Raw genomic sequence first — 26,577 nt, forward strand, 5'->3', positions numbered from 1 at the left:
TATCCAGTAATGGCGATAAATTGTGAGGAAGCAATTCTGCCTTTGTAGAGGAGTTTTGTGCATTCTGGTTTGCTTTTGTTTGCTCCTTCGCTGATGTTGGCCTGCCCGCATGTGGCAGGGAACGCGAGAGTGATTGCAGCTCTTACAGAAATTACTGATCCCGTCTTTAATGATGTGAGATAATTTCACCTCTCGCAGGCATAAAGCAGAAAAACACCAAGTGCATAACAGCTTTACAGCAGCAGAAAGAACAAAGCCTAAAAGTCTACTGTGCTAAATGTAGTGAGACATACAAACCGCAGCCACTCACAGCCACATAATGATTATACAAAAGTATATACAGAGACATGGAGGAGACGCAAATCAGTCTGCGTCAACAGCTCCCCCTACTGGCAAGCACACAATATAGGCTGATTCAAAACAGGACCGGAGCATAATTATGCCTGTAAGAAATGTCATTCATGTGACCTTGTGGCTCGGAATTCTCTGCATAAATCACATATCAAGGACTAAAATGAAGCTTTGGGAGTTCACTTGGAGATAAACCTCACGTTTCAGTAAAACAGTGTCAGATAAAACAATGTGTTACATATTGTAAGCCATCACAATGAGATTTTTAAAAAGAAATTACAGACACAATTGAACACAATGGGGATTATGTTAATTTGCTAAGCTGATAAGGAATGTGTTTCATTGTACCTGAAATTAACATAAAGATTTTTTAAATGCTCTTCTTTCAAGGTTGCTGACTACAATAATGGTGATATTCTGACTACAATAATGGTGATATTCACTGCAGGCACAATCCAAACTGTAGATCACATCTAGTCTTCCAACACAGACACACACAGTCAGTGGAGATCCTTCTCCGAACCACCAGTTAGGGATGAGCAGAGCTTCCGAGGCAGAGTGTTGACCTTTGGACGTGAAAGATGATAAACAGATGTAAACAGATCACCATACATGATGTTAGTAACCATAAGTAAACAAAATAGGGAGATTATGTTGCCTGTTATATTAAACCACATATAAAGTGTTCACTCACATTCGACTTTAAAAAAAAATCTTTTTTGCCTCATCAAAAGCGCTCATCAAACACCTCGTCCTCTAGATTCTCCAGGGTTTCCTCTTTGATGACTGAGGACAGAGCGTTAGAACGTTAGAGCCTGTGGAATACTGAACAGTCCAAAGTGCTGAATTGAAGATTCACCATTGGTATCTCTCCCAATGTCACTATCCTTCATTCAAAACTTCACTGTCCTCAGTCAGGATCCCTTGCCCAATAGACAGTGTGCATGTTTGATATGTAGGCATACATGTGACCGTGTGTGTGTGTGTGTGTGTGTGTGTGTGTGTGTGTGTGTGTGTGTGTGTGTGTGTGTGTGTGTGTGTGTGTGTACCAGTGCACTCAGGCTTGCTGTGTTGTCCGGTTGGGGGGGGGAAACTGAGGGAGCGGCTGATCAGGGGTGCTGTGGCGTCAACACTGAAACTTTTGCTCCGTTTACGACACTCGATGGCCAAAAGACTTCTGCAGTCTTTATGACAGTTAACACCACATACTGGACACAAAGAGAAGGTGGAGAAAAAAATCATAATATTACTTGTTATTATCATTATTAAATGTACATAACACTTATAATGTTGATTAAAACAGGTCATCACAGAAAAATAACAAATTAAAACATTAAAATAAAAAAAAATGATATATTTCATTACTAAACTTTATTACAATTACATATTTGCAATATATGTAAGGTAAAATCCATAATATAATAATCTACTGCATTTACCTCTAGAGCTTCCATTCCCAATATTCTCTGGAAGATTATTTCAGTCAGTTTTTTAATAGAAACAAGCCTTAACACGTCTTAACAACCTAAGCGCTATTTTATAGTCAGTGTGAAACTTAAGATGAAGCTGATGTACATTTAAAATTTACATTCACACATAAGATTTACAAGATTTACATTTTGGCAGACCAGCCTCAGAATAATCCCCATGCATCCTAATAAACTCAGTGTGGCCCGTCTAGTAAGCAAAGGAGCTTGTTGGTCTAAACATAATATATTTTGAAGCATATCTATTTTAAAAATCATGGCTGATAACAGTGCCTTGCAAACATATTCAACCACCCTTAAATTTGAGATTCATCTACACTGCAAATGACACATATCTTTCCAGTTAATATTTTTATTGCCAAGAAATATTCTTAAAAGTACATTTTCAAAGCTAAAACTCATTATTTGTCAGTAAAAAAAAAAAAAAAAAAAAAACACGAATAACATTGCTTGTACAAGTACTCTCCTCCAAACTAGTACTTGGTACACAACCCTTTGTTGCAATAACATCTTGAAGTCTGTTGGGGTAAGTTTACCAGATTTGCACAACACTTGGGAGTGATTTTCATAGAGCTTTTGTTTGGGATCGTTGTTCTACTGAAACAGGAAGTTTCTCCCAAACTTTTTTTTTTAGCAGGAAACTACATCTTCTTGTGTTTTGCACCAGTTATCCTTCTTTCACTTTTTAACAAGATGCCCAGTCCCTGTAGAGGAAGTGCATCCCCACAACATGATACTGCCACCCACGTACCTCAGTGCTGAGGCGGTGTTTGTTGAAGAATGGGCAGTATTAGGTTTGTACTCCACATACTGTTTTGAATTTTACCCCCAAATCCCTGATTCTCTCTCCTTCAACCATGTCCCACATATTCCCAGTGCCACCATCATGCTTTCCAGATGGGCTTTGGTTTGGTTTTTTTTCTGTGATAATATCTCCTTTCTGGCCACTCACCTATACAGACCAATTGTCTAAAGAGTTCTGAATGCTACTGACTACTGCACCTTCGCCCCAGTTTCAGCCACTCAAATGAACTGTTTAAGTCCTTCCGAGCGGTTGCCTTGCTACTCTGTGGCTTCCCCCACAAGTGTGCTCCTTGCTTTGAGGTTTTACAGGACAGTCTTCTCTATGGCAGTGCTTGGGTTGTACGGTGGATCTTCCATTTCCAACAGTGCATACTGGGATATCCAAAAATTGCACATTATTTTGTGGCTCATGCATGTCTAAAACTTTAATCTCTCTTCCCCCAGCTTCCCTTCAGATTCACACTCTGACTAATGGTAGTTGGAATTTGTTATTTCTTTAGCACAATATCTTTCATTTTCATCTTTTATCTGTATTGGTGTAGGAGCTTTCCTAGCATTTTTTTGGTCAGAGTATATTTTGGTTAGTACTTTCAGTCACAGAATTTTATTTTATTTTTTACCTAAAATGAATATCACTTTAAATGTACTCTGAATAAGACTGAGAGGTTGATGAGATAAATAAACCTTGAAGGTCAGTCTATTTTATAGTCAGTAAATAAAATATGACACAGCAAAAAAAACAATGATCAATCTGGACTTCTGCAAGGCAATGTAAACAAACTCCCCGGCAACCCCCCCAAACATATCCACCACCCAAGGCAGTAGGTCATCAAACACTCCAGTCAGTGTTCATTCTGTCACTTCCACAAGACTGAACTCTTTAAAGTTGGAAGGCATTTCATCCTAGAATATGATCTGCTTCATGGTCTGCTTTCTGAAAATCCATTTAAAACATCGTTTTAAATGACCATGAGTAATTAAATTGTTGAATACATTAAAAAAAACCATACCTTTGCATTTGTATCTTTGCTTGTGAAATCCCCACATCTAAAATAAACAGAACGTTAACAGTTAATACCGATTGTTCCAACAGATGAAAGCTTGAAGGAGCAGCACAGGGTGGGTTTTACACAACGCTGTGTTTGTGGCTTTGATGGCATGTGCTGAAGACGTGAACTCTGGTGTCAGGTTATAGAATGGGAAGTGGTGAGAACCCACACCCTTCTCACATCGTTCTCACTCAACCGTGAGCGTGGCAACATCCTCCCCTCACATATTACAGCATCAACAACCATTATCTGAGGACCATTATCTGAGGATGTCCAAAAGAGGTCCTGAACAAACTTGACAGGCTTTTGGTGCGTCAATAGAAGGAAACATATAACGACCAGCGGCTGTAACAGGGGATATTACTGTAATCGTTAAACTCGTGACATCACCGTGACATCATAACTAGCCTACTACGTACACTCTTAGATTGCTAAAGTGCTGAAGACATGTAATTTCCTTCAGTTGTAATCTTAAAGGCACAGCGAGCATATTCCCCACTCATGACATGTGTACAGTTGTACTCACAATCCCAGAGCAGTGCTGACACACTGTGGGTTTAATGCAGCTCATGGCTGCAAACGTGTGCACGAAGCCCATCTTGCAGCTGAGCACAGAGCTGCTTTTGGTGAAGTACTCGATCATCTCCTCTCGACTAATCCTGCCGTCTCTGTGGTGGAGAGGAAATGGGGACGAGAGAAGCAGAATTGTATAGCACGTTGTAAAAAGATTTACAATACGCAGTCAGTGGTGTGATAGTTATGAACATGAGAAAAAAGAAAGAGGTCCTCTCACTGATTTTGGTCAAGCTCATCAAACTTGCTGAGGTAGGGAAAGTTATTCCTGATGGTCTCGAATTCTCTTTGAGAAATGTAGCCATCGCCGTCCGTGTCAAAGTTTTTGAATACTGACTGAAATGTAATACAGAAGCTTCCTGTTACCTTTCATTACACACAACATATTTGCTCCTTTTAAACGATGAAAGGGATTAATGAATGAGTCATATGTGAAAAACCTGCCTCCACCATCTTCTCAATGTGTTTGTTGATGATGACTGGATCAGTCTTAGGTTTGACTGAAGACGCCCACTGCTCTATTAGAGGAGACTGGGGCTTACAGATGGATGCCTAATAAGCCAAAACCCACAAAAAAACCCCACAATGGAGCAGTCAATATCGCAAAATACAACATGGCACTGGGATTACAATAAATGACTGCTGTCTGAAGCCTGAAAAGAGTAATTGCAGGGTAGTGGTCCAATTTCCCAGCTGCAAGTCCAAGTAAGTGGATTATGCAATCAAAATCAGTACATTAATCTGTCAAACTGAGTCACGAGTGGTTGTAATTGGAGACTAGGTTCTATCACTTGGCTCTGATTGGTGCTTTGTGCAGACCTGATGGCAGGGGGAGGGACTCACAGATAATTTAAGGCTGCGTGGTTCTCTCTGCAGAGAGAGCTGATAGATCTCCTCCTCTGAGTGGTACTGGTCCAGAGACACCTAAACCCATCCAAAAATTTGCATTATCCCCAAACACAGAGCAGTCGTTAAATTCATTGAACACACTTGATAACAGACAAAATGAAGCTTGAAAAAGCTTCTCAATCTCCAGCCCATCTCGACCCCCTAGGGAAGCAGTGCTTCCATCCTGCCCCAGCACTCACAATGAGCAAGTTGAGAAGATCTGGATTGGCGTCGATGTGTGGTGGCGTGTTCTGGATCTGTGCCAGCTCCTGCAGGATGGTGTACAGCTGCCGGGTCTTGGTCAGGTTCACGCAGCTCTTCTTGGGATCGGCCCAGTCCGGTAGAGCCACGTGAACAGCTATCAGGTCCTTCAGGTGCACGCCCAGAATTGGGAAGCGAAAGCCGGTGCACTCGGAGAAGCGTTGCCGGTACCGGCTGTAGTTCCCGCATGATGTCACCAGCTCTGCCAGCCCATTAAACAGCTGATAAGACAAAGAGCAGGACGGCCAACGTAAAGAGATGGCAAAGCAGCACTCGTGTTGAAATGGGAGGACATGCTGATTTCTCCTGATCTCCTGCAATACCAACTACTGCACTGGATACGTGATATCAGGCACCAGTCTCCATGACACTGATACATGATATCAGGCACCAGTCTCCATGACACTGATACATGATATCAGGCACCAGTCTCCATGACGCTGATATGTGATATCAGGCACCAGTCTCCATGATGCTGATACGTGATATCAGGCACCAGTCTCCATGACACTGATACGTGATATCAGGCACCAGTCTCCATGACACGGATACGTGATATCAGGCACCAGTCTCCATGATGCTGATACGTGATATCAGGCACCAGTCTCCATGACACTGATACATGATATCAGGCACCAGTCTCCATGACACTGATATGTGATATCAGGCACCAGTCTCCATGATGCTGATACGTGATATCAGGCACCAGTCTCCATGACACTGATACGTGATATCAGGGACCAGTCTCCATGACACTGATACGTGATATCAGGGACCAGTCTCCATGACACTGATACATGATATCAGCCACCGGTCTCCATGACACTGATACATGATATCAGCCACCGGTCTCCATGACACTGATACATGATATCAGGCACCAGTCTCCATGGCGCCGATACGTGATATCAGGCATCCATCCCCATAACATTGATACGTGATACCAAGCACAAGTCTCCATGACACTGATAAGTGATAATCATGCACCAGTCTCCATGACGCCGATATGTGATAATCATGCACCAGTCTCTGTGACGCTGCTAATGGAAGATGGTAGATGAAGTAAAAACATTACCTAATGCTGACAGCATAAATGTTACCGAAGGGACCCTGTTATTACTTCTCTTTGCATCACCTATGAAACATTTTATACTGCAACAAATTCCAGATTATGCCTCTAACCAGTTTTATTATGGATTTAAATCCGATAACTGTCACTTCCATGTGCCAAACAGTCATGGTGAGTGAATGTTCCTCTAGCCCTGTTTGCAGTAGGATTTACCTTTTGGGCATCATTACCAATCAGAGCCTGCGTGTCTTTGAGTCTGGAGATGGAGCTGTTACTCAAACCTCCAACAACTGCCATCAGGGTGTTGAAGTTCTGTAGCTCCAACAGTTTCTAAACACACAGACACACCCACACACACACATACACACATACAGACACACCCACACACACAGACACACCCACACACACACACACACACATACACACAGACACACCCACACCAGAGAAACAGGAAGCACATCTACACACAGAACGCCATGTCTGGACAACATGAGAGTTACCAACATTGAAACTTAAATGACTTAAAACAACAAAATCAACTTGGCCAACAATCTCAAAAAACATCAATTTGTGAGAAGTTTCCTGCCATGAGAGGTTGGAGTGAGAAAGGAGAAGCCTCACCTGGGCCACTTTGATGAAGTCAGTGATGACGGTGGCTCTCTGCTGGGCTGTGGGCTTACTGAGCACCATGATCTGTATCCACTGGGACACACTGTTGAAGAGTGTGATGAAACGCTCCAGAATGGGGTTATCCACAGTACAGCCATGCATCACAAAACTGTGGTAATCCTGAAACTGCAGAGCACATTTAATCACAAACAAAGAATAAAAATATATATAATATATATCTGTGTGTGTGTGTGTGTGTGTGGAAATTAATTGGTGTAAGGATGTGGAATGTGTATATATTCACATCTAGAGACATCAATTGTTTTTTCAGCTATGTGTAGAAGCTCATTAGCCTAGAAGGTTGTTGTTAAGCACTTCTAAAAGGGTGTAATTTAGAGTCAAGTTCTGGCTTACGGCACTGTAGTAGCCAGAAACACAACAGCCCAAGCTACCAGCCAACACCAAGCCAACATCACTGGCATCCACTCTGGGATCGACTCAGGGGCCTTCAGGTAGCTGAAGCTAAGCTCTATCCCTTGACACTCTGGGATCAACTCAGGAGCCTTCAGGTAGCTGGACCTAAGCTCTATCCCTAGACACTCTGGGATGGACTCGGGAGCCTTCAGGTAGCTGGATCTGAGCTACAGTCCAGTGACAGTCCAACAGCCCACTTTGGCAACGTGAGCTGCAGCCTCACCAGAATCTTGCAAAAGGACTTGTACTCCATGTAGGTGAGGTGTTCTGCCAGGGTGGAGGCATCCAGGTGGTCGAAGAGCAGAGAAGCTTTGCTCTTTTTCCGTACAGATGAGGCCAGCTGTCGCTTCCATTCATACGACGGGCTGAAAAAAGGAAAAAACAATAGCATCCTTCGCTACTGCATTCATCACAGACTGTTGTGTCACAATATTCTGACAGTACACACCGGGATGAGAAAGAAACATTATCACCTTCCCTCATACTTAATACCCGTTAGTGTATCAGGCGGCATGTACAGTGGCTCATTAATATAGAAAAGGCATCTGATGCAACAGCAGTTGTGTCAGTCAGAGGAACGTGCAGGAACATGTCGTGATCTTTGCGTTAGCTGGCAGTCTCTGTGTCACAGCAGCAGGGGCGGGAGCAGGAGGAGGAGGAGGACAGGCCGTGTGGACCCCCCGCCCCACGCTGAGGTCCCTGCACTCACAGGCTGTCTATGTCCAAGAGGAGGCTGCGTCTAACGTCGCCGTTCTCCTCCAGCAGGTCCTTCAGACGGCGGACCAGACCAGCCAGCTCTGGGCTCAGGTCAAACTCAGCCGGGAACTCATGCATCCAGTACCTGAGGGTAAGGGAGGGAGGGATGGGTGTGACGGAGAGAGAGAGAGAGAGAGAGAGAGAGAGAGAGAGAGAGAGAGAGAGAGAGAGAGGGAGGGAGGAAGGAGGGAAGGAGACAGGAGAGGAGAGAGAGCACAGAGCCTAGTAAAGCATGAAATATGTCTGCTTTCTCCTCTAACAGAATGAGTGCTCTGGGCTGTCTCACCTCAGCCATTTTCTGTGAACTCTGGCTGTATATTGGTGGATCAAACTCCACCTTCTGCTGGCACAGGCCTTATTTACAGCAATACATCTAAACACAGAGCTCTGCATCAACCCGGGCGTATTTCAACATATTTGAATCTTCACTCACTTGACAAGGTAACAAATCTGCGACTGGCGACCAGCACTGCAATCCTCCTTCTGAGACCTGCGATACAGTTATGGCAAATCTCCATTTCTATCAATGCAACTCAATCGAAGAAGCGTGTGTTCACAGGGTGGCGCTGGTGAACTACGGTGGCTGGGTGGAGCATGCACTCCAAATTGCAAGAGCTCCACCCCACCACTATCACTCATGAGCTCTAGCTTGCAAACCAGAGGGGAGCGGTGTGGGGCAGCGTGAGAAGGATACTTATGCAGGAGCTTCTTGGCCAGTTCGGTGGAGGACAGATACCAGGGATGCATCATGAGGAACATGCGGACCAGAGCCTTGTCCTTTATGGTCCCTTCATCATCTGAGAGAGAGACGGAGGAGCGAAGGAGCTTTGAGCTAGTCTGTGATCTTTGACCTCTTCCTAATTTGGACGTACTTCAGTTAAAACTGCCCTCGCCGCGGTTCAGACAGGGGCAGTTACAAAATCGAAACACAACACAGAAGCTTGAAAGGCAAGCGAAGGGCGGGGGGGAAAAAAAGAAGCACCTTCACGCTGAAACAGAAAACGCAGCGGGATCCCTGCAATCAGGAGAGAGGTAGAGGAGAGAAAGGGAGAGAGAAGGAGAGAGGGAGAGGAGGAGAGAGAGAGAGATAGAGAGAGAGAGAGAGAAAGGGGTGGATGGGGGGGGCTGCAGTAGACGAGCTGAGAGGTCATAGCACTTACGAGAGTGAGCAGCACTACTGACCAAAGGCTTTGATGCATGCATCCACCAGTTCCTCCACGCTGGCCGACTGATCCGATGACACGCTCTCCATCCTCCTGTCTCTGCCACTTTGACTCGCCCGCTCCCTCTGCCCCGTTCCCCCCCTGTGATTCTCCTCGCCTCGCTTTGATCTCTCTGTCACTCTGCAAATGCTCCATGGCACCGCCATGTGAGTCAAAAAGCAAACACGAGAAAGAAAAGGGATGCTCTCATCAACTGATATGGATATGAGTACTACAAGCAGCTCGTGTGAATATCAAAACAAGCAATCACTGGCCAGAGGACACATTATTATATACATATGTAATTATTTATAAAGCCATATTATGATTCAAATACAGCTATTTTTAATCTTGACTACTACAAGAACTTATATTTACTTACCTTCAGATCCTTCTGGCATCAGTAGTGTGAAGTTTATTAGGCTCATGCCACACAGGAGGCAGTGAATGTAAAGCTTGAAGCTGTGGTCACACTGACTGGGTGTGAAACTTTGAGAGGGGAAACACTGTGTACTTGAAAGTTACAGAAACGGAGGCCCAGTTGGGGCTGTGGCTCACCCTGAATACAGCTGTGTTTTCTGCACTCCATTTCATTTCCTGTCTGTTGTGAAATTTACAGCCACTGCATTTCCTGTTATTAACAGAAGAGTTTCAATCTTGTTCTCATGTTCTAAAGGTTATGTTTACTATTATGTTGGCTTAAGACTATGTTAGGAAGTCATTATTTTTGAGAAGTTGTGGAATCAATGAATAAAGTATTACAATGTTAAAATATCTTCACAAAAACTGCTAAAACTCCTGTTTGTTAAAACACGCACGTACACACTTAAGTTAGTACACACTCTATTCATGTGGACTGACTGTGTACAAAAAAGACTTAAGTGTCCACAGAAGGGTGAAATGCAATATGCATAAATATAGTTTTATGCTTGTTCAATTTTAATGCAAATGACTGATTTGACTGCAATTAATGAGCATTCACAATTTTTAATTTGCTACACTCCCTCTGCATTCAGGGTATCATTTAATTAGTCAGTGATTTGCCTTTAAAACGTTCAAAAGTATTCTTTACATTGTAGACGTGTGAACTGTGTGTATTATTTACCCAGTAGATCATTTTGAACCATGGTGACATGTGTGTTTTCAAGCATACGTTTCCTGTTTCAGATCCTTCCAAAACAGCACAGCACAATGGTGCTAACTGACCGTTCCTAAACCTTCAATATTTCTACACCCATGTTTTTAAGTGTGGATTTCATGATTTCGGCTTTCTCATAGTACCCATATGTGGATCAAGTCCAGCCAAGCTGAAGAATGCGTGTCCTACAAGCATTAAGGGATGAGAAACTTAAAGAACCCAGACGATGAATGTTCTTGTTCTCAACGATGTCAAAATGGAGATCAAGTCAAATTAGCATCCCCTGGTGGCTGCGTTGGGAGTTTAATAAAGGCTAACCAGACACCACGAAATTCATTCAGCAAGGTGGAATAAATGAATCCAGACGTAAACACCTGGTCAAAACATACATAGTAAGAACTCAAATAAATATTGTATATATTTAGAACATTTTAAAATTCAAAATGAACCACCAATGTTTTTAAAAGCCTACTGGGTATCTATTTCTAACCTATAAACCTCAATTTCTTAGTACTAAAGTTAGCTATATGTTTTTTAAGTACTGCTTTTATGATTATTAACTGAAATTTTAAGAAATTCACGTTGATGCTCTTAAAATACAACCTCTCCTGCATTACTGGACTGAAGCAACAGTTGTAAAGGATAATGGGGCATATTTGTTGTCTCTTCCAGCAATAACACACGGAAACTTTGCTGAGAAAGTGAGACAAAGTATACTCTCTGCTGTTAGACGTCACAGTAATATAAATAAATGAATAAATACATTTAAAATACTTTTTGGCTAACTTAGCATGATTATCAGTAGATATCACAATATTCCTCAAATAGTGTAAACATCAAATAATGGTTTTATACTGGTGTTGCTGCTGTAAAAGTACACTGTACATGAAATTCATAAGGCATGCATTTCAAATATCACGCCCTTTGGGACGGGTCTTGGGGGCTATTAATGTCTCGACCTACTTGAAAGTTGTTAGTCTCCAGTGCTTCTCCAGGTTTACAGTCTGTGGTGTCAATCACGCAGAGGTGTGATCTGGGAGTTGTAGTTCTATAGTGTCTATGGCCACTTTGGTAGGTGACTTCCACAATTAATAGGAATATCACTTGAATATCCTGCCCCCTGTCTTGTTAATAGTCTAATTATATTTTAATTGCACATGGATTCTGAAGGGAAAAATATAATAGCCTTTATCCTTGACCGGAACCCGCCCTGTAATGAATATTAATGCCGCCGGTTTTAAATGACCGGCGATGTCAGCGTTGCGGTGACAGTTGTAGGTTAACCGAGCAGCACCACGTTTACGTTTTAGCCTCATACGCCGTCGTACAGACTAGTCACCATGTCCAAACCACTGTCAGACCATGAAAAAAGGAAACAAATTTCAGTGAGGGGACTTGCAGGCGTTGAGAATGTGTCAGATCTCAAGACGAACTTTAACCGTCATCTCCACTTCACGCTGGTGAAGGACAGAAATGTGGCCACACGGCGGGATTACTACTTCGCCCTCGCGCACACGGTCCGGGACCACTTGGTAGGCAAATGGATAAGAACACAGCAGCACTATTACGAGAAGGACCCCAAAGTAAGTTTAAGCTCATTCAGGTCACAATTACACTCCAAAATCTAATCTGAAATAAAGACTGAAAATGCCTTTTTCTAAAGTGTTTGTACTCTCAAAATAGGCACGAGAGATCATACTGCACGCGCGGGACCATCTGCTGAGTCCACAGAGTTAATACCGACTCACTTAAATGCCAGTGAACATAAATCACAGCAACACTGCATGGGCTTCTAGCTGCCGCACCTACCGGATAACGCCTCTTTTGCTATATACTACAACCTATAGCAGTCAGCAGGGGAAATTATAAGCAGGACGGTATTCTTATCAGTACTTGAAGTGGAAAAAAATACCTGTTATGCTCAAGACTTGTAGAGAGAACAGGTACAGGTGAGCGTCAGGTATAGTGCCTCCTGGGTAATGTAGTTTATATTGGGTTCTTAATCCCCCTTGAATCATAGAGAGCGAGAAAAAATGTACAGTATGCGAACAAGTGGCGGAGTTGTGCTGAATTCAGCACCCCCGCCGGGAGATGCAGCCCCTTCTGGGGAACGGCTTTCTGGATGGAGTTATGTCCCACACATACTGTGTTGTATGTGAATGCTGTTCTTGTTTCAGTCTGCTAGAAAATCCATGTTTTGACGAGTCCTGACGGCAGTGCATCCTGTTATGTTTAATACTGAGTATTATAATTAATTATTTTCTAACTGACATGCAAATATATTTTATATTCAATTGTATGGTGTTGCATCTATAAAATTGGCTATTTGTGTCTATATGGCTAAAATGATTTTGAAGTAGAATCAACAATATTTGAACGAAAAGTTGGACATGGAGATGCTTTTTTGGCAGACCACCTGCCGAGAAATGCACCCTTCCAAATTCTGGCAGCCCTGGTGTTACATTCATGAAACTCATGGAGTCAACATGAAATGCTCCCCACGAAATACCTCTAAAGTGATTTTGAGCTAGGATCGACAGAGAGTTCCCGAGAAGGGGATGAGGTGGTGCTGAATTCAACACCTGTACGTGAGAAAAATCCACGGTATCCCTAAGAGTAAAATGCAGAAGTGCCAGAATAGGCATGATGGATCATCCTGTACGCGGGAACCACCTGCTGAGTCTACAGTGTCAGTACTGAGTCACTTTAACCGCAGAGTCCCGCAGAGTCCCGCAGAGTCCCGCCACACTTCCAGCACTTATCGTACGGTTTAGCATCATTCAGAAAAGATCTTTCAAAATGACAGGTAAAATGTTTATTTTTAGGGTCATAACATTTCTGTTCGTTATAATGATGCATTGGGGTATTGGGGTAATGTTGGTGTAATGTTATCAAAAATATTGATACAAGAATCCTTTCAGCTTTCTTTAATTTGGTGAAATCTTCATGCGCTTTCCAGGGACCAGACCTCAGATCAGCAGGCCACAGTATATCCTGTCCACTGCAGAGCAGTGTGAACAGAAACGATGCTAATTAGCACAATGATTCCATCAGCCACAGAGTACGGCTGCCTTGCCGATGTGCTTTGGCACACGAGGCAACTTGCGGACGAAGGGCACCAAAGAACCAACAACGGCTTGTCCCTGACTTGAAGAGTGAACGCTGCCGGTGTGTCTCATCTTTGAGTCCTTCGATGGCTGGTGCTCTCAGAGAGCACTTCTGGTTGCCCTCCTCTTTTCCAGGGATGAATGACAGACTCTGTCTCTTCCTGGGGTTGCTAAGGGACCGGCTAAGCTCAGCACCCTTGCGGCTGAATGATTTGCGCTCTCTCTTTTGCCCCCAAGCGTGCTGAAACACAGTGTGGCTGCTGCACTGTGGTAGCTTTCGCCTTCCTCTCAGCGATTCACTCTGTCCAACTGCAGGGACCTAAAGCTGCAGGGATGTGTGTGCATCGGTCAACTGGGAGAGAGCAAAATAAAATAAAAGTCCTTTAAAACATAACTACTGTCCTACGAGAGCTCCATCCAGAAAGATAAGGTAATGCTAGTCGACCAGAAAAGAAAATGGCCGTTGTCAGGGTATGTACCAAATGCCTGGGCTGACAAGATTTTGTTCTTGAAATTTTACATTAATCTTGGGGGGTGGGGGTGGGGTCAAACTGGAAAATCTGAATTCTGTTAGAAATAAGCCTGTTGTGAGGAAATAAAGCATCAAACATTTTCTCCCGCTCGCAGCTCACATTTGAGTAGGTGATTTCAAAAGAACCTCACAGTTCAAAAGAAAACTGGTGACAGTTCTTCATTGTGTCTCTTGTTGGAATAAAGAACATTAGACACACAGACAGAATCAGCTGTTACCCCCCCTTCAGAACACGAACACCTCTGGTGTGAACTTGCAGGAGTGGCACCTTGAGGACGTGCAGTTGATGGCTTCACACGTTGGCTGTCAGCCATTTTCCAGTCTAATGGAGACGTAGATAAAGACAGTGGGGATTAATACATGTAGAGCGAAGCAACGTAAGAGTGATGGCGTGTGCGAAGAAAAGAGCACCGTTCCCTAGGAAACCTGATTCTCTGGGTTAAAATTTCCCACCATATTAAGAATTTCTAAGTCATTGATTACAGTGGGCCTTTTGGGTCCACAGTAACATTATTAATGGACTGAATAAACTGTTTATAGTTGGCCTAATGTGTGTAACGTTCACCTCACATCTGTTTCTACACCAGTAGGATGATATTGACGTAACTTAATATTGCATTCACTGCATGATGTTATCTGAATATTGTTATTATTAGTTTTGCTATATGAAACGTCTCGGTCGTTGTAACAGCGCCGCTTGTCCCGCAAACTTCGATTTAGTAATTAGCCAAATTGAGACTGGAGTGCTCTTGTAATCAGTTACTTAAGAACTTTTAATTGGGAGGAGGATTTATTTGTTCAGTGCAGTAATTTTATGTTGGAATGTTGCTGCTGGTAACAAAAAAAAAGATAGGAGGGCCATTTGGGGAGGAGGACGATTTGCACTGTAAGAAATGGGCAATCTGCTTCTCTATGATTTGATGAGCGCACTATAATTTTCCTAATGAAGGCATTCACTTCTTTTGCAGAGATTACAGACTATCTGGGGGCAATGGGCAATGTTATCTTAAACTGCCTAGCCAGTATGGAATCATATCATATTAAATAGTGGATTCTGGGTCAGAAATTACAGCCATTGGATGCTGTGACAAAGGACTATGTTCAATGCATGCTTATCGTGAATATTTACACTTGCTATACATGACACATTGCTCCACTTGATGTAAATGGTTTTATATTTAACATTTGTTAGTCTACCATGTGATGTGAATATTGGTCATTTTACATGACAGTGATATTCATACTGTGCTGTAACAGCGTAAATGCTGTGGGTGTATTTTTGACAGGTTAATGCAGACAGATTAAATCTCAGTACAGTTGCTGCATCTCTGACCTTTCTCTCTGTAGCTCAAGCCCAAGGTTGCTGGGAGTTTAAGGTATCTTTGATTCAAAGGTCAAAAGTCATTGCTTCACTGAAAGGTCAGCACAGGAATTTAGACAATATGGAATTCATCTTAATCTTAAAAATTTAGATCATGAAGGATTATACAGTATATCCCTAGACATGCCTGGGGAATATATGATGGAGTATAATTATATATGCCATAAATCTCTGAGTTCTCATTTCAACTAAGGTTCAACAAGGTTGTTATGGCTTTCAGTAATAGTCAAAGTGTTAGCTAGTACTGCCTCTGACATGCAGCCAGGTTTAAAAGTTACTGTAGTTCACGCATGCGTGTTATACTTATTTAAGGACAGGCATACGGAAAAAGTCTTGCAAATCTAATAAGCATTCTTAAAACTTCAAAAACATGCAACTATGTTTTAAAAGCTTATATTTTACTCTTCTACAGTCTTTGAATTTCATGAATGTAATTATGTACCATAATGACACTTTGTAATTTTCTTTTTTAAAGTTATTTACTTATTTGTTTATTTATTGATTGTTTTTTTAAGATGAAAGGAGCATGGATTATGATGGGAGGGTGCTCTATGTTCTAAAGGGTAAAACTGAAAATATTTTATGTGACTTTTATACTCAAATTATATTCCTCTTAAATAAAAATATAATAAATCTAATAATTCTTTTCTAAAAAGTGATTACCGTTTCCAAATCTGAATCATAGGACTTACAGTTTATCCCTGTTTAGTTCAGGAGTGAGTGGACCGAGTTGAAGCCTTGAAGCCCAAGTGCCATTTTCTCTTACTACGACAGTGCAGTCTCATGCACAGACTACATAACCTTTTATAATGACCCCAGGGGTGGTTATTTTTACTGGAGTCAAAATGTCAGTGTTACATAATACCACTGACCTTCCCCCGCTCTCTCCCTGTGTATATCAAGCCCTCCCACTGTGTCTTCCACCCCCCCCCCTCTCTCTCTCTCTCTCTCTCTCTCATTCCTGCTTACTCACTCTCTGTACTGCAGTATACAACAGTGCAGGGAAAGTCTCGTATCTCATGGGCCATGTCCAAGGTTGTACAAACAAATTTCCCGATGTTACTCCCCAGTGGGGGAATACGGCAAGCAAGACAAATAATTATTGGTGTATCCGCCACTCAGCATGAACACCTCCACCCCAAAGATGCCTCCCTGCTGATACAGCCTCCACCCATGAACACCTCCACCCCAAAGATGCCTCCCTGCTGCTACAGCCTCCACACATGAACACCTCCACCACAGTAGTAGCGGAGTGCAAACCACAGTAGCCAAACTATAGAATCATGTACAGGTGCTTCTGCCTATAGGAGCGTACAGCTAAACATACAGTAACAACGTCTGATCGCAATATGCAGTTGTTTTCCAATTCCACTAGTTTGCAAATAATGCATACTGAAGCATTAGTTTTTGAAGAAGCAAATTGAAGAAAAAGCTTTTCTCTGATATATTCATAATCAGATATTGGAGGAGACCCTGCAGTAAAGAAACAGGGCAAAATAAATTTATTTATATATATTACAGTAATATATAAAATACAGTAAGCCAAAATATTCTGAGTAAAACGGATACTAAGCCTCCTCAGACTGGCAAAGTGAATAGCATGTGTTGTCTGTAGAACAGCTTTGTTGTGTGGGATACATGTCAACCTGTTTCATGCCCTTGTAGGATGTGACGCTCCACCACTGCTCAGTGGAACACATGGCGTCAGACGCTCAAGTCATTTGGACTTGTTGATGTTTGGTTCTTGCAGGGAACAGATGTCCTAGTTACGAGGTGTTGCAACCATATGTTGTTTTGAAATTTTGGTCCAAAACCCATACTGTAGTCTGACTCAGGCCTAGCCTGTTTATCCTTGCTTCTTGTAGATTGGGTCTTTTTCTATTTCTTAACTAATGATACAGACTAGTGCTAGTTTTAGATTACAAAGCAATGATGATATAAAGATGTTATGGTAGCATTTTGGATATTGGAGTGAATAATTTGAATCAAAAATACAAATTTTAAATAAAAAAATACAAAGTTATTGCTATTCTAATGACAACTGTTATTGTTTGTATTATTAATCTGAGCATGTCTGTTTTGCATGAGGGTATTTACTAAGAAACTTTAAATTATGCATTTATGCCACAAAATGTAAATTTGAGGTTCTAAATGGCTTTTCAAATTACTGTTTTGTTCTGTTTGCTCAGTATCCATTTATAATATGAATGCCACAGGTGCTTAATTATAAAGTTATCTTTGTTTTGTTTTTGTGCACGTACATCATCAGCAATCTAACCTGCCCCATCAGACATGGAGTCCTCTTAAGAGACAAACAAATGACAACTGCTAAAAATGCCCCTCTGTCTCTCTACCCCACCTGTCTCTCTACCCCACCTATCTCTCTACACCACCTGTCTCTCTACACCACCTGTCTCTCTACCCCACCTGTCTCACTAGCGGGTGTACTACCTCTCCCTGGAGTTCTACATGGGTCGTACTCTGCAGAACACCATGGTGAACCTGGCTTTGGAGAACGCCTGTGATGAGGCAATGTACCAGGTACCTGATACTTGAGCTTTCCCATTTCAAACCCAGCTCTAAGTCCAGAAGGGCCTGCTGGTTGACTGTTTGAAACCAGTAACAAAGAGCTGCCCCTTGTGCTCCTTCAGATGGGACTAGACATGGAGGAGCTGGAAGACATTGAGGAGGACGCTGGGCTGGGGAACGGGGGCCTGGGCCGTCTGGCAGGTACGCCATCATTCCCGCAATGCATTATGGTCCCCTTTAAAAGACAGGGGTTAGATCTCGAGGGACAATCTCCATTGAGTGGTAATTTCATATGGAGATTAATGGTGAAAACATTACCAGGTGTTTGTGCAGTGACATTAGCTGATTTGTTTATCTTCTTCTATCTTTCTCTCTCCCCCACTGCTTCTTCTCTTTCGTCGCTCTGTTTCCCCTCACTGCTAGCTTGCTTCCTGGACTCCATGGCCTCTCTTGGTTTGGCTGCCTATGGCTACGGCATTCGCTATGAGTTTGGCATCTTTAATCAGAAAATCCTTAAAGGTTGGCAGGTAAATCAGTAAATAAATATGTCATATGTCAGCAGGGGAAAATGGGGGTGGGTCTGGATCAAATAAAAAAGAAAATTAAGTTGAGTGTTTTTTTTTTTTTACTATTATTATTTAAAAAACATAATTTATGCCATTGACTAACAGGTGGAAGAAGCTGATGATTGGCTGCGTTATGGCAACCCGTGGGAGAAAGCCCGTCCCGAATATATGCGTCCCGTGCACTTCTACGGCAGGACAGAGCACCACCCAGATGGAGTCAAATGGGTGGACACTCAGGTAAATTAGGTTTACTGTGTGTGTGTGTGTGTGTGTGTGTGTGTGTGTGTGTGTGTGTGTGTGTGTGTGTGTGTGTGTGTGTAGCATAAGGGTAGTAATAGGAGTGTGTGTGTAGCATAAGGGTAGTAATAGGAACCATGTGTTGGAATAAGCACTTCTAAGTCTTCTTGCCGATGCTGACAGGTGGTCTTGGCCTTGCCCTATGACACTCCTGTGCCTGGCTACAGAAACAACGTTGTAAACACCATGAGACTGTGGTCTGCCAAGGCTCCTTGCGAGTTTAACCTGAAAGACTGTGAGTCATATATCATTGCACAGACACAGACTTCCTGTTCGGGAAGGGAGTGAAAAATGTCTTTATCTCGATCTTGTTTCTTTACTCTCTCTTAGTTAACGTTGGCGGTTACATCCAGGCGGTGCTGGACCGGAACCTGGCTGAGAACATCTCTCGTGTCCTTTACCCCAACGACAATGTCAGTAAACCCTTCTCTTCAGGCATCTCTCTCGTGATCTTTAAATCAGTCGCACTATCAAACGGACCTGCACCGGAGCCTTTGCCAGGTGCAGAGCTTGCTAGGCAGGTTCTTAGAAATCTCTCCGTGGCTCCTTGCAGTTCTTTGAAGGCAAGGAGTTGCGTCTGAAGCAGGAGTACTTTGTTGTGGCCGCCACGCTCCAGGACATCATCCGCCGCTTCAAGACCTCTAAATTCGGCTCCAAGGAGGTCGTGCGCACTGATTTCACGCTTCTCCCTGAGAAGGTCGGCCAATCAGCTATGACGATGTTCTGAAGAGGGTTACAAATCTAGTAGTGGGGCTATCAGCTGAGCCTATAGTTTTGGACGCCGCTGAAGAATATGTCTCTTGTCTGCCCTCAGGTGGCCATCCAGCTGAATGACACCCACCCTGCACTTGCAATTCCTGAGCTGATGAGGGTGCTGATTGATGAGGAGAAGCTGCCCTGGGAAAATGTAAAATAACATTACCATCTTTTGAACTCATTTCACAGTGCATTTCCCAGTCACCTCCATCGTCCATTAGGGTGTAACGCTTATTGAGCTTCCAGCATTTTTTTTTATACTGCAAGTAAAAATAATCCACCATACAGAGCTTTACAACACATTACGTTGATAATTCTGACTTACTGACAGAAAACCTTTTTGAGATTGAGCTGCAGCGAGGTGCGTTTACTAGTGTCCATGTGATCTGGTCCTAGGCCTGGGACATCACGGTGAAGACTTGTGCTTACACTAACCACACGGTGCTGCCTGAAGCTCTGGAGCGCTGGCCTATCGACCTGTTCCATACCCTGCTGCCTCGCCACCTGGAGATCATATATGAGATCAACCAGCGCCACATGGAGGTCGGACATAGACACACACCACCCAGGGTTATCTGGCATAAAGGACATGAACTTTTATTTTTTTTTTGGGGCATTCACTATACGTGTGTGTGTGTGTGTGTGTGTGTGTGTGTGTGTGTGTGTGTGTGTGTGTGTGTGTGTGTGTGTGTGTGTGTGTAGCGTGTGGCGTCCCTCTACCCAGGCGACATGGACCGCATGCGCCGTATGTCACTGATCGAGGAGGGAGGCGTGAAGAGAGTCAACATGGCTCACATGTGCATCGTGGGCTCTCATGCTGTTAACGGCGTGGCGCAAATTCACTCCGACATCCTCAAAGCCACTGTGTGAGTCCCGAGGCACGAGGAACACTAACCTGTTAAGCACCTGTGTCGTCGTGCTCGCCCTGAAAATCTCACCCGGGGGCTGTGGAATGTGTTTGCAGGTTTAAGGATTTCTATGAGATGGACCCACACAAGTTCCAGAACAAAACCAATGGAATCACCCCCCGTCGCTGGCTGGTGATGTGCAACCCAGGCCTGGCTGAGGTCATCGCAGAGGTCAGCACAGACTTAGGCTAGGTCTATGTTAGGCTAGGTCTATGTTAGGCTAGGCCTACGCTAGGTTGAGTTTACGTTAGGCTAGGTCTACGTTAGGCTAGGTCTATGTTAGGCTAAGTCGACGCTTATTTCATTCCACCAAGCTCACTCTCTAAGGCTTATGTGGCTGAATAGGTTACATCAGTCAGAGCGTCGCTGTAGCGAGAATGAATTTGAACGTCATGCTATTATTTTCTCATTGGTTTGTGTTGACTTTGAGCCCAATGTGATGGTTCTGTGTGCGTTTGTGTGCTAGAGAATAGGGGAGGATTTCATCCGTGACCTGAGCCAGCTGAGGAAACTGCACGACTTTGTTGATGATGACGCTTTCATTCGTGATGTCGCCAAAGTCAAGCAGGTGAGAAAGACATCAGCCCTCAGACAGTTTTGCAATAGGATGTTTTTGTCCTGGATTCGTATCACATTTTGGTGCACTATGGCTAAAGGTCAAACGCTGACCTCTGAGACGTTAAGGAGCTAAATGGTAGACTTGCTTGCTGAACCCCCACCCCTGCGTAGGAAAACAAACTGAAGTTTGCCGTACATCTGGAGGAACATTACAAGGTGAAGATCAACCCCAACTCCATGTTTGACATCCAAGTCAAGAGAATCCATGAGTATAAAAGACAGCTGCTGAACTGTCTGCATATCATCACATACTATAACCGTGAGTACTGTCTCTCCTCTCCATATGGTTACACATTAAGCCCTATTGTTGCACATCAGATACTCATTCTCATTTCGCACTTTACCTTAGGTTTACCTAAACAATCATTATTTACAACACAAGTTAACATTAACAACAATGAACTCAAGAATTAATAAACTATAAGTAATGTTAACGGAGTAATTCAAATCTTTGCCCTTTCACAAACGAAGTGACATCACTAGACTCTGTGTCCTACGTGTCCCAGTAAAATGCCTCCATGCCTGACTGTTCTCATGTGGTAAAAAGTCAATGCAAAGGCCATTTATGTTCTGTTAGCGAAAGGGTCACTGCTAAGGAGGAAACACGCATGTAAACTGAGCAGTGTAACCGATCGCCTCCGCCTTTCGCGAGCGCGTGTTTTCTGACTAGCGTGAACTGATTATGCAAACCTAACGGAAATGGTAATAATCATACAAAAACATGAACCTTTTCTCCTTTCTGAGGGGAGTGAGGGAGCAGTCAGCAGATGAACATTTCTGCCCCTATGACTGCCAAGCAAAAGGAGCTGTGCCGTGCCCCCTTAATTCTGTGTGTGCCCCAGTATATCAGATATATACCCGGGGTTTATTTTTACTGCCACCGTGTAACCGTCTACCATTTAATAGCAGTGCTTAATTTGAGGGCTACAGTTGGTTAATGCTGCTGAGTTCATATTGGATCACTGTGTTTTAAACATTTGTTTCAGGTATCAAGAAGGAGCCCAACAAACAGTGGACCCCCAGAACAGTTATGATTGGTGGAAAGGTGAACTTACTCCACACGATACCATCCAGATGGACATACATGCTCAATTACTGAATATATCTAGTAGAATTCTATCCATTCAGACTTGTGTATCGTTAGGTCAAATGGTGTTAGACTGGCTGTGTATTGGCCCCATCCATGGTCATAGTGGCGTACCATTAGGTCAATTGGTCATAGACCGGTTGTGTAGTGTTGGGTCAATTGGTGTTAGACTGGTTTTGTCCTTGATGTCACAGGCAGCCCCAGGCTACCACACTGCTAAGATGATCATACGTCTGATCACAGCCATCGGCGATGTGATCAACAACGACCCGGTGGTGGGTGACAGACTCAAAGTCATCTTCCTGGAGAACTACAAAGTCACTCTGGCTGAAAAAGGTCCTTCCACATCTGATCCAATCACACTGGCTTCCCCTCCTTGTTTGTATTTTGAAGGACGGAGAACGTCCTGAGCTAACACCTCCTCTTTTCACCTGCCCTCCAGCTATCCCTGCTGCCGACCTGTCTCAGCAGATATCCACAGCTGGCACAGAAGCTTCCGGAACAGGCAACATGAAGTTCATGCTGAACGGTGCTCTGACCATCGGAACCATGGATGGGGCCAACGTGGAGATGGCGGAGGAGGCCGGAGAGGAGAACCTCTTCATCTTTGGCATGAGGGTGGAGGATGTGGAGGCCATGGACAAGAAGGGGTGAGAGAAACGTTGTGGGCATCTGGGACACTTCTGAGCACAAAATGAGTTTGATGCATTTAGGAAAAAAAAGGGTATAAAGCCTAATTTAACAAAAGGCATCTTTTATAGAACAGAAAGAAACTGCTTAAGAGACAACATAGATTTGTATGTTGTATGAACTGAAAGCATTGCTGTTTATGTTTAGAAATAGGCAGACTTCAGACCAATTAACAGCATAGGGTCAATGTCCCCAATAGCCTTGCATATTGTTTGAAAAATTTTATGATTTGAGGGTTATTTACCCTGGTGTCATTAAGGTCTTTTGGCTTTAAACTAAAAAAAAAAAAAAAAGCATATGCACACTCATCGATGAAAAATAGGAAACTTCATGGATATTAAGGCGTGGAATTTTTTCTAATTGCCGTGGACATGACATCATAACCAATATCATTAGCCTGTTGGTAGCTATTACTGTTTTGTTTGTACGCTGTCCTAAATGTGGCCTTTGATACTAGAGGCTGCAGTAGCACAGAGCCTGAAGGGTAACGTTGATCAGGTTTATGTCTTCACACCCAAACGTCTGCCGATTGAGAGTAAGAATGGCTGGGAAGGTTCTGTGGTGTAATACACGTTTCTTTTGAATCTGGCCCATTTCCGTCATCACCTCTGCAATGATTTGTGCATCTGAAGCTGTAGAGTTTGAAGTGGCTCGGTGCTCTGCTCCACAGATACAACGCCTCCGAGTACTATAACCGTATTCCGGAGCTGAAACAGGTCATTGACCAGATTGCAGCTGGCTTCTTCAGCCCCAAGGAACCCGACCTCTTCAAGGGCATCGTCGATATGCTCATGCACCATGACAGGTGCTCATACACCGTGACACTGTGGAAATTATATGTTACAAATCTCTCTCACACACTGTCTTATACACACTCTAACTCTCTTTCTCTCTCACACACACACACACTCACTCACTCACAGACAGTTTCTCACTCACACTCACTGTCTTATACACACTCTAACTCTCTCTCTCTCACACACACACACACACACACACTCACTCACTCACAGACAGTTTCTCACTCACACTCACACACTCACAAACACTCACACTCAATCACTTACTCACTCACTCACTCACTCACTCCATGTCACCCATATTCCTGGGTCATTTGCATAGCCATTTCAGTACATTATTAAGAAAACATTTAAGTGTTTTTAACACTTCTACCTCTAAATATATAAGGTAAAGTGTGAACAGTATGGATAGTGAATATAATACTCTGAATCTGCTTTCTGTGACCAAACTGCAAACAGGTTTAAAGTGTTTGCAGACTATGAAGACTACATCAAATGCCAAGAGAAAGTCAGTGCTCTTTACAAGGCAAGTGCAATGAGGTCCTTCAGGCTGCCAAACCACAGAGCATTTCATTGTCCAAATCATCACACTTACCTTCACTTCAAACTTTTCAAACAGAAACCCAGGGAATGGACCAAGAAGGTGATCTTAAACATAGCGGGTTCCGGCAAGTTCTCCAGTGACCGCACCATCAGCCAGTATGCTCGTGAGATCTGGGGGATAGAACCCAGTCTGGAGAAGATCGCAGCTCCCGATGAACTGAAATGACCCTCCCAGGACATCTGAGGCCTGCCCGTTCCCAGCAGTACAACTCTGCTACAGGAACCATCACACAGCAGCTACGGAATATATTTAGCAATGTTCACAATTTGTCTTTCATTGCTGTTTGTCTTCACAAAAAGCCTTACTCACACACACACACACGTGCAGAGTCCATCATGGTCACTGGGTTCGAAATGTATCACATTTCTAAGAACCGTGAGCTAACTGGACTATGTTTTTTGTAATGGGAGGAAGTCTGGAAATGCACTAGTGTGTATGTCCTTAAACCCTCATCGACGTGTCATGGCATCTCTGCCATCGTCAGACTACCTCGCTAAGTTACATCGTGGAGCTCTGAACAACGTGACCTTTTCATCAGTGCTGTTTTTGCTCAAAGCACTACGTACTTAATAAAGTAAATACAAGTCTTCAATTTATTTAATATGTGTAAAACTTTACTTATTGACTAAGTTTGTTGTTCCTTCACAACACGTTCACACACAGACACATGTGCCTGTAACTAGCAAGGGTGTGAACCTTGCTATCAATGGACAATAAACCATTAAGAGATCGCTATCTTGTAATGAGTTACCATGTCCTAAGATACTCTGTTAACAAGTGCGGTCACTTAACAGAAGCGACCCAAGGCCATAATGAGATAAAGGCCCCCCCCCAACAGACCTCTGGGGGCCAGAACACAGACTGAACGGGTCATAATGTGATCCAGAACGTTCCTACGACCAACAGTCTTTAATCTATTTACTTTGGCATGGTGTGCAGCCCATGACTGGAGCAAAGGAGATTATAGACAGAGAAAAACCAGTAAAACTGCATACTGGGAAATGACTGGAAACATGGCACTATCTCACAACACTGCATCGATAGAGCAAAGCTTACCTCCGTTAGCTTAGCAAACCTAGCTACTCAAACAAGCTAATCTATATAACCTACTCCAGACACGCGGCTTTATCTCTGTGTCAGCAGACACGGTATAGACTGTGTCAGGAAGATGCAGAGTTCCTTTACCTTTTTCAATAGGCTGCACCTTGTGTAGATATACATTCACAACCCTTAACCCCCCCCCCCCCCCCCCCCCCATTACTCAAGCATGTACTTGAGTTTCTGGAAGATATCATATATATGAATAATAAACAACATATAAACAATGGCAGGTTTGCCATTTGTACCATTTCCATTACCATCATTTGCCATTACCACATTTCTCTGGAACATATTGAAGATAATGCTATGTTGTATCACAGTGTGGTTTTAGTGATTTATTAATTAAGCAACCAATTCCCAGGCTACTTCTATCAATGCCTGATTTATACGTTCCATAATGTAAGTTTTCCCCATCTGCTCAGTCTAGAACTCACGCTGGCCTATCTGACTTGTCTAGATCTCTTTCTCCTGCTTCTTTATCACATAATCTGCGACCTCGATCGAAATTGTTTGCTGATTCATTGCGTCAGGGGTTCCAGGTCCTGTTGTTCATTAAACTTTTAAAATGTGTTGGGGGACAAGCAGGGTTATTGGACTTTGACAGGAGGGCTGAGGCTGGGGCTCTGGTGGATCGTGGTGGGGTTCTGGTGGAGCGTGGTGGGGTTCTGGTGGAGCTTGGTGGGGTTCTGGTGAAGCGTGGTGGAGCTCTGGTGGATCGTGGTGGGGTTCTGGTGGATCGTGGTGGGGTTCTGGTAGAGCGTGGTGGGGTTCTGGTGGAGCGTGGTGGGGCTCTGGTAGAGCGTGGTGGGGCTCTGGTAGAGCATGGTGGGGTTCTGGTGGAGCGTGGTGGGGCTGACTCCCATGTGAGCTCTGGAGTTAGAGATTCTGACTCTCCTCACGTTTTCTCTCCTGTTGCCGTCAAATGGTTGTATGTTAAAAT

General features: G+C 43.4%; 2 protein-coding genes and 1 long non-coding RNA gene across 5 annotated transcripts; 1 reads left to right on the plus strand and 2 right to left on the minus strand.

The window, feature by feature from the left end:
• Window positions 1-151: 151 nt before the first annotated feature.
• On the minus strand, window positions 152-10,955 carry rasgrp2 (RAS guanyl releasing protein 2 (calcium and DAG-regulated)). Of its 3 annotated transcripts, none has more exons than XM_076979457.1 (17): window positions 9,906-10,955; window positions 9,504-9,664; window positions 9,016-9,118; window positions 8,755-8,811; window positions 8,275-8,406; window positions 7,789-7,930; window positions 7,104-7,277; window positions 6,696-6,812; window positions 5,353-5,634; window positions 5,108-5,188; window positions 4,705-4,816; window positions 4,485-4,596; window positions 4,218-4,359; window positions 3,653-3,689; window positions 1,401-1,559; window positions 1,046-1,137; window positions 152-917 (listed from the first exon to the last, which is right to left on the minus strand). In XM_076979457.1, exons 2-16 carry the CDS (start codon window positions 9,571-9,573, stop codon window positions 1,079-1,081), a joined length of 1,779 nt encoding a protein of 592 aa, XP_076835572.1. In that variant the 5' UTR covers window positions 9,574-9,664; window positions 9,906-10,955; the 3' UTR covers window positions 152-917; window positions 1,046-1,078. The 3 variants fall into 3 exon arrangements, with proteins under 3 accessions (XP_076835572.1, XP_076835571.1, XP_076835573.1); XM_076979456.1 differs by having other exon boundaries at window positions 9,504-9,673; XM_076979458.1 differs by lacking the exon at window positions 9,906-10,955 and having other exon boundaries at window positions 9,482-9,660.
• A 954-nt stretch (window positions 10,956-11,909) lies between these two features.
• Window positions 11,910-25,132, plus strand: pygma (phosphorylase, glycogen, muscle A). Its single transcript, XM_076979455.1, has 20 exons — window positions 11,910-12,244; window positions 18,121-18,222; window positions 18,333-18,411; window positions 18,634-18,737; window positions 18,882-19,013; window positions 19,197-19,308; window positions 19,404-19,486; window positions 19,627-19,770; window positions 19,888-19,980; window positions 20,226-20,372; window positions 20,532-20,695; window positions 20,794-20,908; window positions 21,204-21,305; window positions 21,467-21,614; window positions 22,342-22,400; window positions 22,637-22,778; window positions 22,885-23,092; window positions 23,803-23,937; window positions 24,392-24,458; window positions 24,552-25,132. Exons 1-20 carry the CDS (start codon window positions 12,002-12,004, stop codon window positions 24,699-24,701), a joined length of 2,529 nt encoding a protein of 842 aa, XP_076835570.1. The 5' UTR covers window positions 11,910-12,001; the 3' UTR covers window positions 24,702-25,132.
• LOC143481434 (uncharacterized) lies at window positions 11,981-16,477 on the minus strand. Its single transcript, XR_013122025.1, has 2 exons — window positions 16,374-16,477; window positions 11,981-14,622 (listed from the first exon to the last, which is right to left on the minus strand). It is a non-coding gene; the product is annotated as an uncharacterized LOC143481434 (long non-coding RNA).
• Window positions 25,133-26,577: the final 1,445 nt, after the last annotated feature.

The sequence above is a fragment of the Brachyhypopomus gauderio genome, chromosome 18 (assembly GCF_052324685.1).
Source record: "Brachyhypopomus gauderio isolate BG-103 chromosome 18, BGAUD_0.2, whole genome shotgun sequence".
Classification (NCBI taxonomy): Eukaryota; Metazoa; Chordata; class Actinopteri; order Gymnotiformes; family Hypopomidae; genus Brachyhypopomus; species Brachyhypopomus gauderio.

What these genes read in the sequence shown, in the direction of transcription:
- rasgrp2 (XM_076979457.1), bottom strand. Translation starts at nt 9,573, where the DNA reads ATGGAGAGCGTGTCATCGGATCAGTCGGCCAGCGTGGAGGAACTGGTG. An exon ending in TGCATGCATCAAAGCCTTTG is followed by an intron (nt 9,119 to 9,503) that starts GTCAGTAGTGCT and finishes TCTCTCTCTCAG; the next exon opens with ATGATGAAGGGACCATAAAG. An exon ending in GATGAGCTTGACCAAAATCA is followed by an intron (nt 4,360 to 4,484) that starts GTGAGAGGACCT and finishes TCTCCACCACAG; the next exon opens with AGACGGCAGGATTAGTCGAG.
- pygma (XM_076979455.1), top strand. Translation starts at nt 12,002, where the DNA reads ATGTCCAAACCACTGTCAGACCATGAAAAAAGGAAACAAATTTCAGTG. An exon ending in GACATCCTCAAAGCCACTGT is followed by an intron (nt 20,696 to 20,793) that starts GTGAGTCCCGAG and finishes ATGTGTTTGCAG; the next exon opens with GTTTAAGGATTTCTATGAGA. An exon ending in TATCATCACATACTATAACC is followed by an intron (nt 21,615 to 22,341) that starts GTGAGTACTGTC and finishes CATTTGTTTCAG; the next exon opens with GTATCAAGAAGGAGCCCAAC.